Source organism: Pongo abelii, chromosome 14, assembly GCF_028885655.2.
Source record: "Pongo abelii isolate AG06213 chromosome 14, NHGRI_mPonAbe1-v2.0_pri, whole genome shotgun sequence".
Classification (NCBI taxonomy): Eukaryota; Metazoa; Chordata; class Mammalia; order Primates; family Hominidae; genus Pongo; species Pongo abelii.
Window position 1 is genome coordinate 57,592,919 of NC_071999.2, and position 15,641 is coordinate 57,608,559.

Here is a 15,641-nt window from a genome sequence, read left to right on the forward strand (position 1 = left end):
TTAATAATCTATTTCTGTCTTAAATACCAAAGCTGAATTTTGGTAATGTTAATTTCAAGTTAATTGTAGAAACCCAGTACCTGTTTTTCTCATCTTAATTATATTTCATATTGATTGCAGATATGAGATCACTTAAAATTGATTAAATTAGCCTTTTGGCATTTAAATCACAGATGAACTCTACCATTAGAAGTAAAAAACTATGGAAACACTTAACATGCTCTCTCTGTTTAGTCTGGCTTTGTTTTTTTTAATGGAGAAGTGAAAGTTTAATTTGCCTTCTTGGTCAGAAGTCTGTTCATTTTAAGTTATTCAGATTGCTAAGATGTGAAATCTTAACATTAAAAGTTTTTATGGAGAAGTGAAGTTTACGTTTGGGTAAATTGTGAGAGGGTACAGAAGAAACACAGTTTTGAGAGTATTGTGAGTTTTAATGTTATATTTTTGAGGGGAATATATGAAAAGTGTCATAGTGGTGTGGATATCTAGACATATAGAAATTGTGAGAGCCAAGAATATTTTTTTTTTTTTTTTGAGACGGAGTCTCACTCTGTCGCCCAGGCTGGAGTGCAGTGGCGCGATCTCGACTCACTGCAAGCTCTGCCTCCCGGGTTCATGCCATTCTCCTGCCTTAGCCCCCCGAGTAGCTGGGACTACAGGTGACCGCCACCACGCCCGGCCAATTTTTTTGTATTTTTAGTAGAGATGGGGTTTCACCATGTTAGCCAGGATGGTCTCAATCTCCTGACCTTGTGATCCACCCTCCTCGGCCTCCCAAAGTGCTGGGATTACAGGCATGAGCCACTGCACCCAGCCGAGAGCCAAGAATTTTTAAATCTGAAAAATACTAAGAGGTTGTGAGTAATCTCAGAAAATTGGAGACTACATAATCCTACTTTTATTATCATTTTATCTTTATGTTATGATAGAATTTTATCACAGTTCTCTAAAGAAGTGGTTCTTAACTGGAAACAATTTTGCTTCCCAGGAAACTTTATGCAATGTCTGAAGAGATTTTTGCTAATCATGAATGGTGGATGGGGGATGTGCTACTGCCATCTAATGAGTATAAACCAGGGGTGCTACTAAATATTCTATAATGCCCAGGACAGTTCTGCCTAACAAAGAAGTATCTGGTCCAAAATGTTAGTAGTGCTGAAATTAAGAAACTTCACTCTTAGTATTTTATGTTACATTCTTACTCTGTACTGTTTTGAATGTTTGCCTTTCTGTTGTGTACCTATTCAGAAAAAAGGATTTTAGCACTGATTATGCAAATGGAAGCTACAAATTAAAAAAGGAGAGGTCTGGGTGATAAGGCTTATTCTCAAACTTGCTTATCCTAGTTTTGGTATGTGAATAGTAGGGCTATTCAGTCAGCAAACAGGACATCTGCACTCTTAGCAAATTCTAGAGTCAAGTTATGTAGTGCCTTGGTACCTAATGTGAAAATCCTGAAGAAACATGAGTCATACCATTCTCTACATTTTCATTTTTCTTTCTTTTTTTAGCGAGAGAAGGTCTCGCTCTGTCGCCCAGGCTGGAGTGCAGTGGTGCAATCTTGGGTCACTGCAGCCTCCACCTCTTGGGCTCAAGTGATCCTCCCACCTCAGCCTCCTGAGTAACTGGGGCTACAGGCACATGCCACCACACCTGACCAATTTTTGCATTTTATTTTTTGCAGAGATGGGGTTTTGCCGTGTTGCCCAGGCTGGTCTTGAACTCCTGGACTCAAGCGTTCTGCCTGCCTCGGCCTCTGAAAGTGCTGGGGTTACAGGCACGAGCCACTGCATCTGGCCCCTAAATTATTTTCTTGAGTAATATCTTAATATCATGCCATTGACATTTATTCTTTAGTTATTTCAGAGGTGGCCTTCAGAGGAAGACCTGTTTGGTAAAATTGCTGTTGAGGATATTTTACTTAAAAATAAATTTGTCTTTAAATCCAGGAAACTTTTTTTGTTGTTGCTTTTTGGGGTTTTTGTTTTTTTTTTGTTGTTGTTTCTTTTTTTGAGACTGAGTCTCACTGTGTTGTCCAGGCCATAGTGCAATTCTCTGTCTCTCGAGTTCAGGTGATTCTCCTGCCTCAACCTCCTGAGCAGCTGGGACTACAGGCATGCACCACCATGCCTGGCTAATTTTTGTATTTTTAGTAGAGACGGGGTTTCATCGTGTTGGCCAGGCTGGTCTCCAACTCCTGACCTCAAGTGATCCACCTGCCTTGGACTCCCAAAATGCTGGGATTACAGATATGAGCCACCATGCCCGGCCAAAATCTGGGAAAAAGTTAAGTTAAACTTTTAGGCTTCTATTTTTATCAGACAGGGTAAAGAATTGTTGCCTTTTCCCCTCTTTGTGTGATAGATTGCTTGGTTTTAGTTACTGATTACTTAAAATAATAGGCTATTCAAATCTTTTTGATATAATAGATTTTGATATAATACTTCTTTAGAATACAGTGTGTGTGAGAGTGTATTTAAATTTTTTATTAACACTGGTATAGTTGGATTTCTTTTATAAATCAGTAAAGTAGAAATTTTTGTTAAGAAATTTTTAATTTAAAATTTTCAAATTTATCTTGCCTGCAGTTAACTTGAATTAATAAGCTTTTATTTAGAGTACTTTTAATATTTTTAACATATCTTACTATGCACTGGGACTGTTTAAATGTAATCATTGTTCTGTGTCTCCAGAAGTGAATAATTTGTTTATGCATAACTTTACACTGTTATCTATAAATATATAATACATCACCTATAGCCTCTGGACTGCCATGTAACTTGGAGATAGGACAAAACTTCACGGAATTTAAAGATGCTTGGTGTTGGTAGGAAAGGCATGGTGACAGATAAAGCCACTGAGAGAATAGTGGACTGAATAGGTATCTGCATTGAAGAGCAAGCTGGGGCTGGGAAAGGCTTTTGTACCTCAGCTCAGCTCCCAGTTACCAAGCCTCCTCCCCACCCTAACTGATGGCGTATTGGGAGTCTGATTTACATCTGATTTTGTTCTGTGTGTGAAGAAGCTTCTCTAAGAGCAGCGGGATTGGGGGAAATGTAGATAATTTGTGTCTGTGAAATTAAGGTTGACTGTAGTTAAAATTTTTAAAAAATCAAAATGTTTCATGATTAACAACTAAATGTTAAACTATTGGTATATTTATAACTATAGTGGAGTTGGTGATAAGGTCTGTTAAGACAGATTTTATTCGCTGCTGACTCCCCAGTGCCTGGAACACTGCCTGGGATGTACTAGGTATTCAGTAAGTATTTGTTGCTTTATAGGTTGTGTAGATGAGTGATGTTATAGTCAATTTTTTCTTTCTAGGTGCAGATGCTAATTTCAGTGTCTGGATTAAAAGGTGTCAAGAGGCTCAGAATGGTATGTGGGTCTCCCTTGGTATTTGTTTCAATTTAAAAAAGTAAACATCTGAAATTTTTTTGGCTTAAACAAATTTGTTTTTATCTTTATAATTTCTTTTAAATAGTATACGTTTCCTTAGATGTGGACTTCCAAAGATACACTGGTTTTTGCATAGCTTCTTATGTTGAAAGGGAGATTTGGGTGGATTTGCTTGTGTGGTATATCAGTAAGAAATTACTAAGGAGTCTAAAATGAATTCAGGATGCAAAATGAAACCACTTTAGTTGAAAGGTACGGAGAATTTGCTTGCTTAATCAGTATGTTTGTGCTATAGAAATCATATAAATAACTTTGCTTAAAAATGCACTGTTACCTGAAAATGTTTCCTTTTTATGTTTTAATAGGCTCAGAATCTGAGGTGGTAAGTCCAAAGTTTTCATTCTTCATGTTTTTATTATTTTAGATTTCAAATACCAAATATATTAGAGACAAGACTCAGGATGAGCTGTCTCATATTTAAATATTAAGCAATTCCATTTAAGTGCTGGTTCCTCTAGGAACTGAAATAAAATCATTTTTTGATAAATATAGAAGTTTCCAGTCATGAAAATTATTGGCCTATTTTAATGAATTTAGCGTATGGTTAAAGTTGATTTCGTGTGTTTTAGTATGGTCATGATGATTTATCTTTTCGTTACTAAAACTTTATTGCATTTATTTAGGTTCAACAGTTTGAATCACTTGTAGGGCTTTTTATGATAGGTTAAGACAAAAAAGAAAATTGGAAATTGACAGGGTCTTGCTTTGTCACGCAGGCTGGAGTGCAGTGGTGCCATCATAGTGCACTTGAGCTTCAAACTCCTGGGCTCAAGCAATCTTCCCACCTCAGCCTTCCAAGTAGCTGGGACTACAGGTGTACACCACCAAGCCTGGCTAATTACTCTGTTTCTTTAAAACGATTTTTAAAACAATGTTATTTTAGTTTAGGAAGTTGCTGAATCTTAGAACTGGCCATTTTATATAAGCAACCTTTTCTAATCATGCCTTTAGAAGTTTTCTGTTATTTAAAGTTCTGTTATTTTAGAGGAAAAATCTTTTATGAAATTGAATCTAAGATTTTTTAAATGCTGAACGTTCTAATTTTTTTCCGAAAACTAGTGGTATTTAACAATTACAGTTACTATGTCTTTGAAGAAAATTTTCATGTAGTTATTTTATATCAAAATAACTGCAGTGTTGGGTAAATTAATAATACATGCATTTTAATATACAGTTGCTAAACTGACTTGTAAAAATCTTTCTCTTTCAACTTGCCAAAATCAATCTGCATCCCAGTGGACTCATCAGTCAAAAATCAAGTAAGTGTTTCTTTTTCATAAAACAATGCATGATAAATATGCCTAAAGAGGAAGAAACCCTGTAGTTCAATAGTAAGCAAATTCTTACCCTGTGATTTTTAAGTTTTTGTTTGTTTTCTAAAATTGTGGTAATAGCTTTATGTAAAGCTAATTTTAAGGCTGTTTAAGGATTAATATTTATACTTAAGTTAAATTCAAATCATTTCTCATCTTTAAAGTTGCTTCACGTGGTTTCATATTATGTTACCTTTCCATATGTTAAGGAGAGTCTCTTCCACTTAAGTTTATGTTACTACACAGGTAAACAAGTTAGTAGTAGATCTAACAGAATTGTTAACTTACCCTGCCTTTTATATTTGGAGCAAATTTTTCATGGGAACATTCTGTATGCGTTGAAAGTTAATATTGCTGAGGGCAGCAATTATAATAATGAATAAGTAACTAGCAAGTCTTTGACTTTTAAGTATTCATTAGCCTGTGTACAGCTTGTATTCTTAGGAGAGTAACAGAAAGAAACACAAGCCGTTGATCTGGAGCTTTACATCCTTACTGAATTGCAAAGGGAAACCGAGACTCTTAAAGTTCATTTCTTTAATCAAGGTGGTTTTGGAAAAGTTAAAAACAATCTATTCATGGTAGTTGGGGGGAGATACAGGATGAAACTCCAGGTACCTAGTAGGTAGGTAAGGAACTTTGACTTGCCCTGGTGGCAGCAGCAGGGGTAGAGCACATAACCGTGAAATAATAATTAAGGTGTTCAGAGCATAAAATAATCCAACATCTGACTTAATATACGTGTACCAGACACTGTGCTTGGTCCCAGGGATATAATAGTGACAGGATAAACAGCTCTGCCCTCAGTGAGCTTTTAATTTAGTCTAATTTGAAAGTGAGAATTCCTACATTTCTAGAGCTTTCAGTACAAAAGATGCACATAATTAGAATCTAGACCCATTAGTCTTTCCATGTATCTTGAAATTGAAGGAAAGTGTTGTATATGATGTTGTGCCTGACACAGTTAAACTTCATATGATTTTAATTTTAGTTCATTTGCCCCTGTTTCGTGTACTCAAGTCTATCTGCTTCCAACATCAGTTTTGAGAGCCTGGAGTGTTGACTCAGGCTTATTGCTTCACCTTTCTGAGCTTAAGTTTTATCATCTGTAAAATAGGGATTTAAGTGTTTAGTATTTGGATGAAATGAGAGTATAAAAACTCTATTGATGGCATATAAATATTTGCTGTTTAAAATAAATGACATCTTTAATATTTATATTAGTTTAAGCACAACAGTGCTAGAGATGAGTCAGAGCCCAGAAAATCATGCAAGTATTTAAGTCTACTGGAAAGGTGTGAGCATCATCTACGTTACCATTTTTTTCCATTAGTACAGAGCATAAAAAACTAGTTATATAAAGTTGTTTTTGTGAATCAGTAGTTGCTTTGCTGTTTTCTTCCTCCAGGTGGAGCTCTTGTTATCAGACTAGTTTTTGTTTTGACAATAGCTTTAAGAAAATTAGAAGAGTTACTTTTTTTTTTTTTTTAAATAGGTATGACTGGTATCAAACAGAATCTCAAGTAGTCATTACACTTATGATCAAGAATGTTCAGAAGAATGATGTAAATGTGGAATTTTCAGAAAAAGAGGTCAGTAGACTTTGAATCATTTTTCAATGTTGATTACTATTATTTGCAAATTTAGTATATTGCAGAATAATTGATAACAGTTTATCAGATAAATGCCATTTCTTCCTGAGATGATGTGGAAAATGTTGAATAAAATCTGAAGCCGTTGCTTTGAGATAAAAATATGTATGTTGGTAAATTATAGCTGGATGTGCATTTTTTTCTTTAGATTTGAAATTTAAAGCAGAATTTGGTTATGTTAGTAAGATAATGTGATTTGGTTATACTTGTGTGGTGTACTTCATGAAAAAGATCTAGTTAGTTTTGTGATCACACATGTCTTAGAATTGACTAGCCATGTTAAATGAGTATGACTTTTTTTGTTGTTGTTTTTTGAGACAGAGTCTTGCTCTTGCCTAGGCTGGAGTGCAGTGGCTCGATTTCGGCTCACTGCAACCTCCTCCTCCTGGGTTCAAACAATTCTCCTACCTCAGCCTCCTGAGTAGTTGGGACTACAGGCACATCCCACCATGCCTGGCTAATTTTTGTAGAAACGGGGTTTCACCGTGTTGGCCAGGCTGTTGTTGAACTCCGGACCTCAAGTGATCCACCCACCTCGGCCTCCCAAAGTGCTGGGATTAGAGGCATGCACCACCGTGCCCAGCCTCTTGAGTATGACTTTTAACAACTTGATGTCTTAGCATTTAGTAGAGAACCTTATAATAGATTATTTAAAAGAGGTAGTGATAGAACTGTATGTTTTGCACATGGATAACTTTTTGTTATATATCATTTTGCTTTTGTATGTTTTCTTGAAATCTAAATATCAAATAAGTGTGATTAAATATATGACAAATCTTATGAAACTTATTCTTTTCTGCTGTTTAATGATGTCTATAAGAATTCATGTCAAGGATACCAGATGGAAAAAAAAAAAGGTTCTTAAATCTTTGAGAACCTTTTGAGGTTCTTAAATCTAAAATTCCATATATGATGTTTAAAATAGTTTGTAACATTATTGAAGATTTCTAATTATTTTGTCTAGGTTTTTTACCCTCCATTATATACATTTACAAAATGTGATGCTAATTTTGTGTTCATTAGTTGTCTGCTTTGGTTAAACTTCCTTCTGGAGAGGATTACAATTTGAAACTGGAACTTCTTCATCCTATAATACCAGAACAGAGCACGTTTAAAGTACTTTCAACAAAGGTAAGACAATTGAAAAGGTTTGTTACTAGTAATATTTTCAGAATTATAGAAATACTGGTGAACTAATCACCCATGTGTTTATAAGCTTGTAGATTCTTTCAGCCCTTTATCTTTAAAAGGGACAGGAAAATAAGAATGATGACTTTTGAGTATAAGGGTTATTTTACCTCTCAAATTCTAGTAAAGTATAAAAATCCACTTAGATTATGTGGCATTTGTGTACTTACTAAGACAGATATAATGTTTTTCAATAAAGAGGTTTTTTTAAAAAGATACGATAATCAGCCTGTCTTTAAGATTTGATCCTGGCAATGTCTCTTCCCTTGAACTTGTCAGTTTTGTCTGTTTTGATGTGCAAATACTTTTGTCATCCTACCTCATGCAGTTAAAAATACAAACTACTATAAAGATGAATCTGCCTTTTGTTTTTTTTGTTGTTGCTGTTGAGACGGAGTCTTGCTTTTTCGCCCAGGCTGGAGTGCAGTGGCGCGATCTCGGGTCACTGCAGCCTCTGCCTCCTGGATCCAAGTGATTCTCCTGCTTCAGCCTGCCAAGTAGCTGGGACTACAGGCATGCACCACCATGCCCTGCTAAATTTTTGTATTTTTAGTAGAGATGGGGTTTCACCATATTGGCCAGGCAGGTCTCCACCTCCTGATTTTTTTTTTTTTTTTTAAACTGAATTTTAGATTACTTTATTATAAGGGAACAATGAGTAAATTATAGTTTGAGTAATTTTTAGATTCCTTTATAGTTTCTAAAAGAAGTAGAGATATATAATAGAATTAATATTCAGAGAGTATCACTCAAAAGATGTAGATAATAGTGTAATATAGTAGGAAAAAAACTGAAAATTTAAAAATCTGACTCTGGATCTTTGCTTGCCCTGTGTATTTTAGTCTAGGCACAAAATGACTATAAGAATGAATTTTCAGCACCTTTGAAAGGAGGGCTGTGGACCAAATGAACTCTGGAGTCCTTTCAGCTGTAGAATTGTGTGAAGGTATATGATAAATGAGTTAATGGGAATAAATGATGTAGGTAGGCTTTTTCCATTACTACTTTTTTTTTTTTTTTTTTTTTGAGACGTAGTCTAGCTCTGTTGCCAGAGTGGAGTGCAGTGCTGTGATCTCAGCTCACTGCAACCTCCGCCTAGTTGAATCAGGTTCAAGTGATTCTCCTGCCTCAGCCTCCGGAGTAGCTGGGATTACAGTCACGTACTGCCACGCCCAGCTAATTTTTGTATTTTTGTAGAGATGGGGTTTCACCATGTTGGCCAGGATGGTCTTGATCTCCTGACCATGTGATCTGCCTGCCTTGGCCTCCCAAACTGCTGGGATTACAGGTGTGAGCCACTGCACCTGGCCTACTACTCCTTTTTTTATACACAGGTCCGGCAGCATACTGTGTTAGTATTTATTAGGTTGAAGCTCTAAGGACCTGTGAAGTTTCCTGTTGTGGAACAGGATCGGGGTTGGCCTGTGTTGTGAAGAATGATAATTGGGCCTGCAGAAAGGAGACAGCTGCAGAGGGTTGGAGAAGGAAGTGCAAAGTGAAGTAGTTTTTTGCATCCAGTTAAAAAGGATCTGCCTACTTATTTGAAGATTGTCAAGAACAAAGCTGGTTAATTATGAGGCAGATTTTTGAAATAGCTGCTTGGGACAATAGAAAGTGAGGAAAGGGATGAAATCTTACCAGGATTTTGGTCTCTCACTGGTCCTATCCACATAGTATAGAATTTGTTTAATAAAATAATTTTTAGTAATCAAGCACAAAATAGGTAGATTTGAGAGGGGTATAGTTCAGAAAATTATGAATTTGACTCTTTTTGGTATATGTCTATCGAGATTGCTAATGCAAGTGAGCCGAGATCACTCCATTGCACTCCAGCCTGGGCAACAGAGTGAGACTCTGTCTAAAAAAAAAAAAAAAAAAAAAGATTGTTAATGCATGTCCATTTGGAGTTATTTAAATTGAGTGTGAATTAATGATAAATGACTTAAGAACTTGTATTACTGAGCCACCTCCTATGGTGGAAGAATATCATGTGTGGTAAATACACAGATGTGTGGCTAGAGTTGAGGATGTAATTAAGCACTCTTACCTCAATTCTTTTTTCTCTTTTGAGTCTTGAATTTGTTAATTTTAACCGTTCTTCAACCATACTATGTTCTCAGTTTGTGTTTTCTGCCCCTTCCTCTTTAAATGCTAAGTGATTACTTTTCTTCCTTGTATAGTAGTTTATGTATACATTTCATGTCCCTCGTTTCTGTGTAAGTCTTTGAGGATAAGAAGCATGTTTTATTTGTATCTTTGTATGTGCCCCAGTTAGGGTCCCCAGATAAAGTTACAAGATGCTAATTTAAGTTTCTATTTAAGATAAACAGTGAATAATTTTTTATTATGTAAATATGTTTCATGCTATATTTTTATTTGCTAAACTTGGCAGCCCTCACCACATACATTGCACAGTGGGTGCTTAGTTCAGTGAATTAATTAAAATTGGATTTTGGTTTAGTCCCATGACATTGGCAGAGTATGTTTATTCTTAGTTTTGCAGGTGGAAAAACAATCTGATGTTAATGGACTTTAAATACTTTCCCCAAGTTTACCTAGTTAACTAAATTCTTCAGCCTGGCCCAGGAGACATAGATACACTTCTGATTGCCAACCAAACTAGTGCATCTTTGCTTAGGTTTTTCTAAGTTTTGAATTGGAGAACTTAGATTCTAAGGATGTGTTCTAAAGAATTATTATTTTTCTTGTCCTGACCCTGGAATCTCCGTATTTTATATACCATATATATATGTGCACACACATAATCTTGTTAGATTACTAACTCTTAAACTATTTGGGGGGAAGCAAATTGAAAGAAATTTTCTTAATTAGTCTTAAGGGAAATAAATGATAAAATCTTTGAATTTCCTTTTTCATACAGTAGAGGGAGACAATATTAAAATACTGAAAATAAAATCTCTGGGTTACTGAGGCTTACTTCATGGACACTTAAGAGACAGCAGTACTAAAATAATTTGCTTTTCATGTATTCAGATATCTTGATTGTTGAGAATAGATATCTTGGACCTTTGTGAATTGAGAAAGGACGCATTTTGCACAGGAGAATCTGCTTAATAGTAGAGATTCTGTAAAATTTGCAGCTTAAAAGGGCGATTTCTTTGCTTTTGGGAATTCTCTTTTCTTTCCCACCTTCAAGATTGAATGAATGTTGCATATCCATATATAACCAGTGGTTGAATATTATTAATTTGAGTGATATGTAATTTGTGATAAAAGTAGTAAGAGGTAAAACCCTGAAATTAATGAAATAGCATTTCTTAACTGTTTCACAGTATAGTGTCCAATATGTTTTTCCAAGCCAGGATTCATATTTTTTCAGTATCTCTGATAGTTATTGCTACTTTTTACTGAATATCAGCTTTAATATCGCCTATTAATTTTTTAGAAATTAAGAAACTATATGTCTTTCATCTTGTTGATTTCATGACAGTATTCTGTGGTCACAGTCTCAGAATTGTGACTTTAGTGGCACCCATATTGTGAAATATTCATTTTAAAAATTAATTTTCATTCCCTTTAAGATTTAGAGTTCACAAGTTGGGCACGGTGGGTCATGCCTGTAATCCCAACACTTTGGTAGGCCAAGGCGGGCGGATCACTTGAGGGTCAGGAGTTCGAGAACAGCCTGGTCAACTTGGTGAAACCCTGTCTCTACTAAAAATACAAAAAATGAGCTGGGCGTGGTGGTGGGTGCCTGTAGTCCCAGCTACTCGGGAGACTGAGGCAGGAGAATCACTTGAACCTGGGAGGCGGAGGTTGCAGTGAGCCGAGATCATGTCGTGCCACTGCACTCCAGCCTGGGTGACTGAGTGAGACTCCGTCTCCAAAAGAAAAAAAAGAATTAGAATTCTCAGTCTTTTGGGGTGAATTTGCCCATGTGGAAATGTTTTTGTATGCTTAAGTCATAGTAATTTTGCTGATTATACAATATAAAATACGAAGACCTGGAATTGTGAGAAATAAAAATGTATGTCTTAGAAACAAAATAGCCTCCTTTTCTCTTCTCCCACTTTGAGAAGTTTTAGAGTGAATCCCGCCGATTTTTAATGTTCATAGGAGAATATACGTATGTTAAATAAAAATCCTGGTGATAATGGAATGGGGTATCTGGGCATGATGCTTCCTTCTGCTTGTCTGAATACATAGATATGAGAGTTTTTAAAATTATTGTTTTGTTTTGCTTTTTTGATACAATGGTGGTGATAATAGTAAGATTTGTTTTCTTTTTTAACTGAATTAGTTTAAAAAAAGATCACAAATTGTAGATCTTGGAATGTATTCTTATCTTTTCATATATTTTGTAATGTATATTCATATATTTTTAAAAGAAGAATTTTACTCTACATAATTTTTAAACAGCTACATTTTGTTGATGTTTTTATCACATCCTTACATATTCAACAGCAAAGTATTTCGGCGTATGCATGTACTGTAGCTTATTTAGCCAGTCCCATTTTGTTTGACCTGTGGAGAATTAGAATAGGTGTTTTGACTGTTTTATCACATTCCAGGCACTGTACTATGAAATATCTCATGTAATTCTCATAGTTACTGCATGGTGTAGGTATTTTTATCTCCAGTTTACAGATAGAGAAACTTAACCCAGAGATGTTCAATAATTTGCCCAGGTTTTTTAGCCGAGGATATTGATAATAGCATTCTGTTGTTATTTGCCAGACACGGTTCTTTATTCTTTTCATACATAATGTCATTTAATCTTCTTGAGAACCCTAAGTGAGTCAGGGCCTACTGTTCTCATTTTATAGGAGAAACTGAGGCTCGCTGAGATTGAGTTGCTTGCTTATGGTCATATATCTAACCAATGACACCTATTTGTGACTCTTCTAACTATACAACTGATTGTTTTTGTCTTATTCTCAACCACTGGTTATTTCTCAGGAAATAAGTTAAAATTCTAGCTGAAAAATGCACTTACAGCAAATTATTTCATATCTTGGCTCCCTCATCTCTAAAATATGGATAACAATCTTTTTTTAATAGGGTGATTCCATTAAGTAAGATGATATATGTGAAGCATGTAGCATGCAGGATATGTAATAAGAGCTCAATAAATGTTACAGTACCTTTCTTACTGTTTTATTTTAGTTATTTTGATTTTTATTCAGGCTGTAAACTCAGCAAATGCGAATCATAGAAAATCTGGAAAAGATAAAGGAGTTTAGGAAGTAATCACTCAGACTCACCACTCAGATGACATTCTAGCATGTTTCCTTTCAGATAACCTGATATTTCCTGATACATAGGTCAGTCACTACATCTGACACATACTGGAATCTTTTTGTTAATGGGAATGTCTCTCTTGATTAATTACCTTAAGAAGAACAGAGGCTGTGCCCTTATATACCAGCACTGTTTCTGGCACAGAGTAGGTACTCAGCAAATACTTGAAATGAGTTGTTAGAAGTTTGGAGAAGACCTTCAATCTTCATTTACTGCCATTTTTTTGCATTTAAAAAATGATTATAGAAATATTTTAGTGTAAAATCAAGGTAGATGTATTAGTCTGGGCTCGAAGACAGCTATTTTCAGACAAAGGAATTTGATGTAGCAATTAAATGTGAAAAGAGCTCAGTAAGAGTATGTTGGGAAGGCTGTATTCTGAAGATTAGGGGAACAATTATTTAATGAGTACAGTCTTGAAGTGTATGGTTCTTAAAAGTTTGCCAATAAATTGCCCCAGCTCTTTAGTCTCTGGGAAAGATCCCTTCATGTCAGTCTGTAGTAGTAGGTGGGATCTTACTTACCACTTAAGATGGTGGTGTCTGGATATCATGATTGCTTAAGCGTAATGACATTTCTTTAAATCTGAAATTTCTTTCATTGGAAAGAATTAAACTCTCTGCTATGCAGAGGAGACTTCAGAAGTGGATGGTACTACATATACTGTTGAGAGCTAATGATCCAGCACAGTAGGGATTCTTAGTGTAATCTGTGAATACTCTTTTGGGATATTAGCAACTTGAGAGCCTTCCCTGTACATATGAGAGCAACATTCAAGCAAACTGCCAAAAGTTTTAAGTTACTTTTAAAGTTTTTTTGACTTAAATGAAAATAGAACGATATGTTAATGGTTGCAGTAAAAACCTCTGAAATTGGACTGGTGCTAATTCTAGAACTATCTGCCAGAATCATGAAGAGTTAAAACTTCATTTTTAAAAGCATGTACAAACATTGAAAGTGAATTAAATATGTAAAAAGGATTTCATAGGACATTAATCCCTCCCTTCTTTTACTTTTTTTTTTTGTAGGGGGAGATAGGGTCTCATTCTGTTGCCCATGCTGGAGTGCAGTGGAGTGATCATGGCCCACTGTGGCCTCAACCTCTTGGGCTCACGTGATCCTCCCACTTCAGCCCCCCAGAGTGCCAGGATTACAGGTGTGAACCAACACACCTGGCCCCTTTTACCTTTTTTAAAAAGCTACTTTAAGTGGTTTATTACATGCAGCTATTTTAATGAATGGATTAAGTATAATTTCAAGTTGAGGTCAGCTTGTCTCAGCTGAAGCGGGTTGTTACTAAGAGCTTTGCCTTTTGCTTTATAAAGTCCTCTTTGTTCATACTGCACAGTTAATCAGGTTATAGTGGCTTTCAGTAGATGCGAATGCTACTCTGTGCTGCTCTTCAGGTGAAACAAGGTACTTTTTATAGACAGTATGTTCATAGTTACAGGAACATGAAGTGTGAATATAAGGTGGCCTGTGGCCAAGTTTAACGTGGTGATGTACACAGTGCTTTCCAGGCCCTCATTTTTTAGATGAGTTGAAAATTAAAGAAGATGCAATTTTAATTTTTCAGATATATTAACAGTTCTTTTCAGTAACTATTGCTGTGTCATTGCCATCTGTTTGATTTATGTCCCTTTTGATAAATATTGTAGCAGTGACAAAGTAACCAGAGTATAGAAAGTATTGGTGGTATATTACTTTATAAAAAATTAATTGTAGTTCACTTAAGGAATTCTAGAGATTCTTATGAAATATGTTTTTATGTATGTAGAGTTTAAACATGTAAATTACACCAAAGATACTATACTTTTTTTTTTTTTTTTTTTTTTTTGACAGAGTCTCGCTCTGTTGCCCAGGCTGAAGTGCAGCGGCACGATCTTGGCTCACTGCAGCCTCCGCCTCCCAGATTCAAGCAATTCTGTCTCAGTCTCCCGAGTAGCTGAGACTACAGTCACATGCCACTACGCCTGGCTATTTTTTGTATTTTTAGTAGAGACAGGGTTTTGCCATGTTGGCCAGGCTGGTCTTGAACTCCTGACCTCAGGTAATCTGCCTGCCTCGGCCTCCTAAGGTGCTGGGATTACTACTCTTTGCCCTTATCCCAGTGACATTTGTTTCATATTTTTCTCTTATTATGAAAACAGTTGTTAAATTTCTTTGCTCCTAAAGAAAATAAAAATAAACACTTGAGACCAGATACCCCACATACATATACCATCATTTTATCTCTGATTAAAAATATTGGCAGTTTTCCCTATGTTAGCGTTTGTTAAGGTATTTTAAGGTGCAAATTTTGAAGGTACTTTTGCTAAATGCATTTGGTCTAAAGATTACCTGGAATTGCCAGTTTAATGAGTTATCTGATAAAAGAACCAAAGGGTGAATAGACTTCTTTTTTTAAGTCTGCCTTTTGATTTTTTAATCCCGTTTACAAAAGTAGTGATCCTTTTCATAGGAAAAAAACATGAGAATATAAAATTCTAATTCAGTTGCTCATTTAAACTGTTTTATATAATGTTTATTATAGTGCTTACTTTAATATTTGCACTAAAAATGCTGATATGAGCCTGTTAAAATAGAGGTGAGAGCATTATTTGAATAAAGAAAACAAAAGGTAGATAAAATGCTATGTGATTGCGTGTGTTAGGGGTAAGGATAGACTCAGAGGCCTAGCCTTAATTAGATAGTAAAAGATGCTATTAGGATACTATTAACTTTTCATTTTAATAAGTGAACTTAGTCTTCTCGGTAAGTAAGT

The 15,641-nt window shown here is 35.5% G+C and overlaps 1 protein-coding gene across 2 annotated transcripts in view; it reads left to right on the forward strand.

Moving 5' to 3' along the window:
• Positions 1–15,641, forward strand: part of SUGT1 (SGT1 homolog, MIS12 kinetochore complex assembly cochaperone) — a 35,420-nt gene that overhangs the window by 6,495 nt on the left and 13,284 nt on the right. The window contains exons 6-11 of one of the 2 annotated variants that reach the window (XM_054529075.2): positions 2,154–2,247; positions 3,326–3,381; positions 3,768–3,784; positions 4,699–4,721; positions 6,271–6,367; positions 7,451–7,558. In XM_054529075.2, the coding sequence (XP_054385050.2) occupies positions 2,154–2,247; positions 3,326–3,381; positions 3,768–3,784; positions 4,699–4,721; positions 6,271–6,367; positions 7,451–7,558 (395 nt within the window). The remainder of the gene's footprint in view (positions 1–2,153; positions 2,248–3,325; positions 3,382–3,767; positions 3,785–4,698; positions 4,722–6,270; positions 6,368–7,450; positions 7,559–15,641) is intronic. The other variant, XM_002824306.6, reaches the window with a different exon arrangement.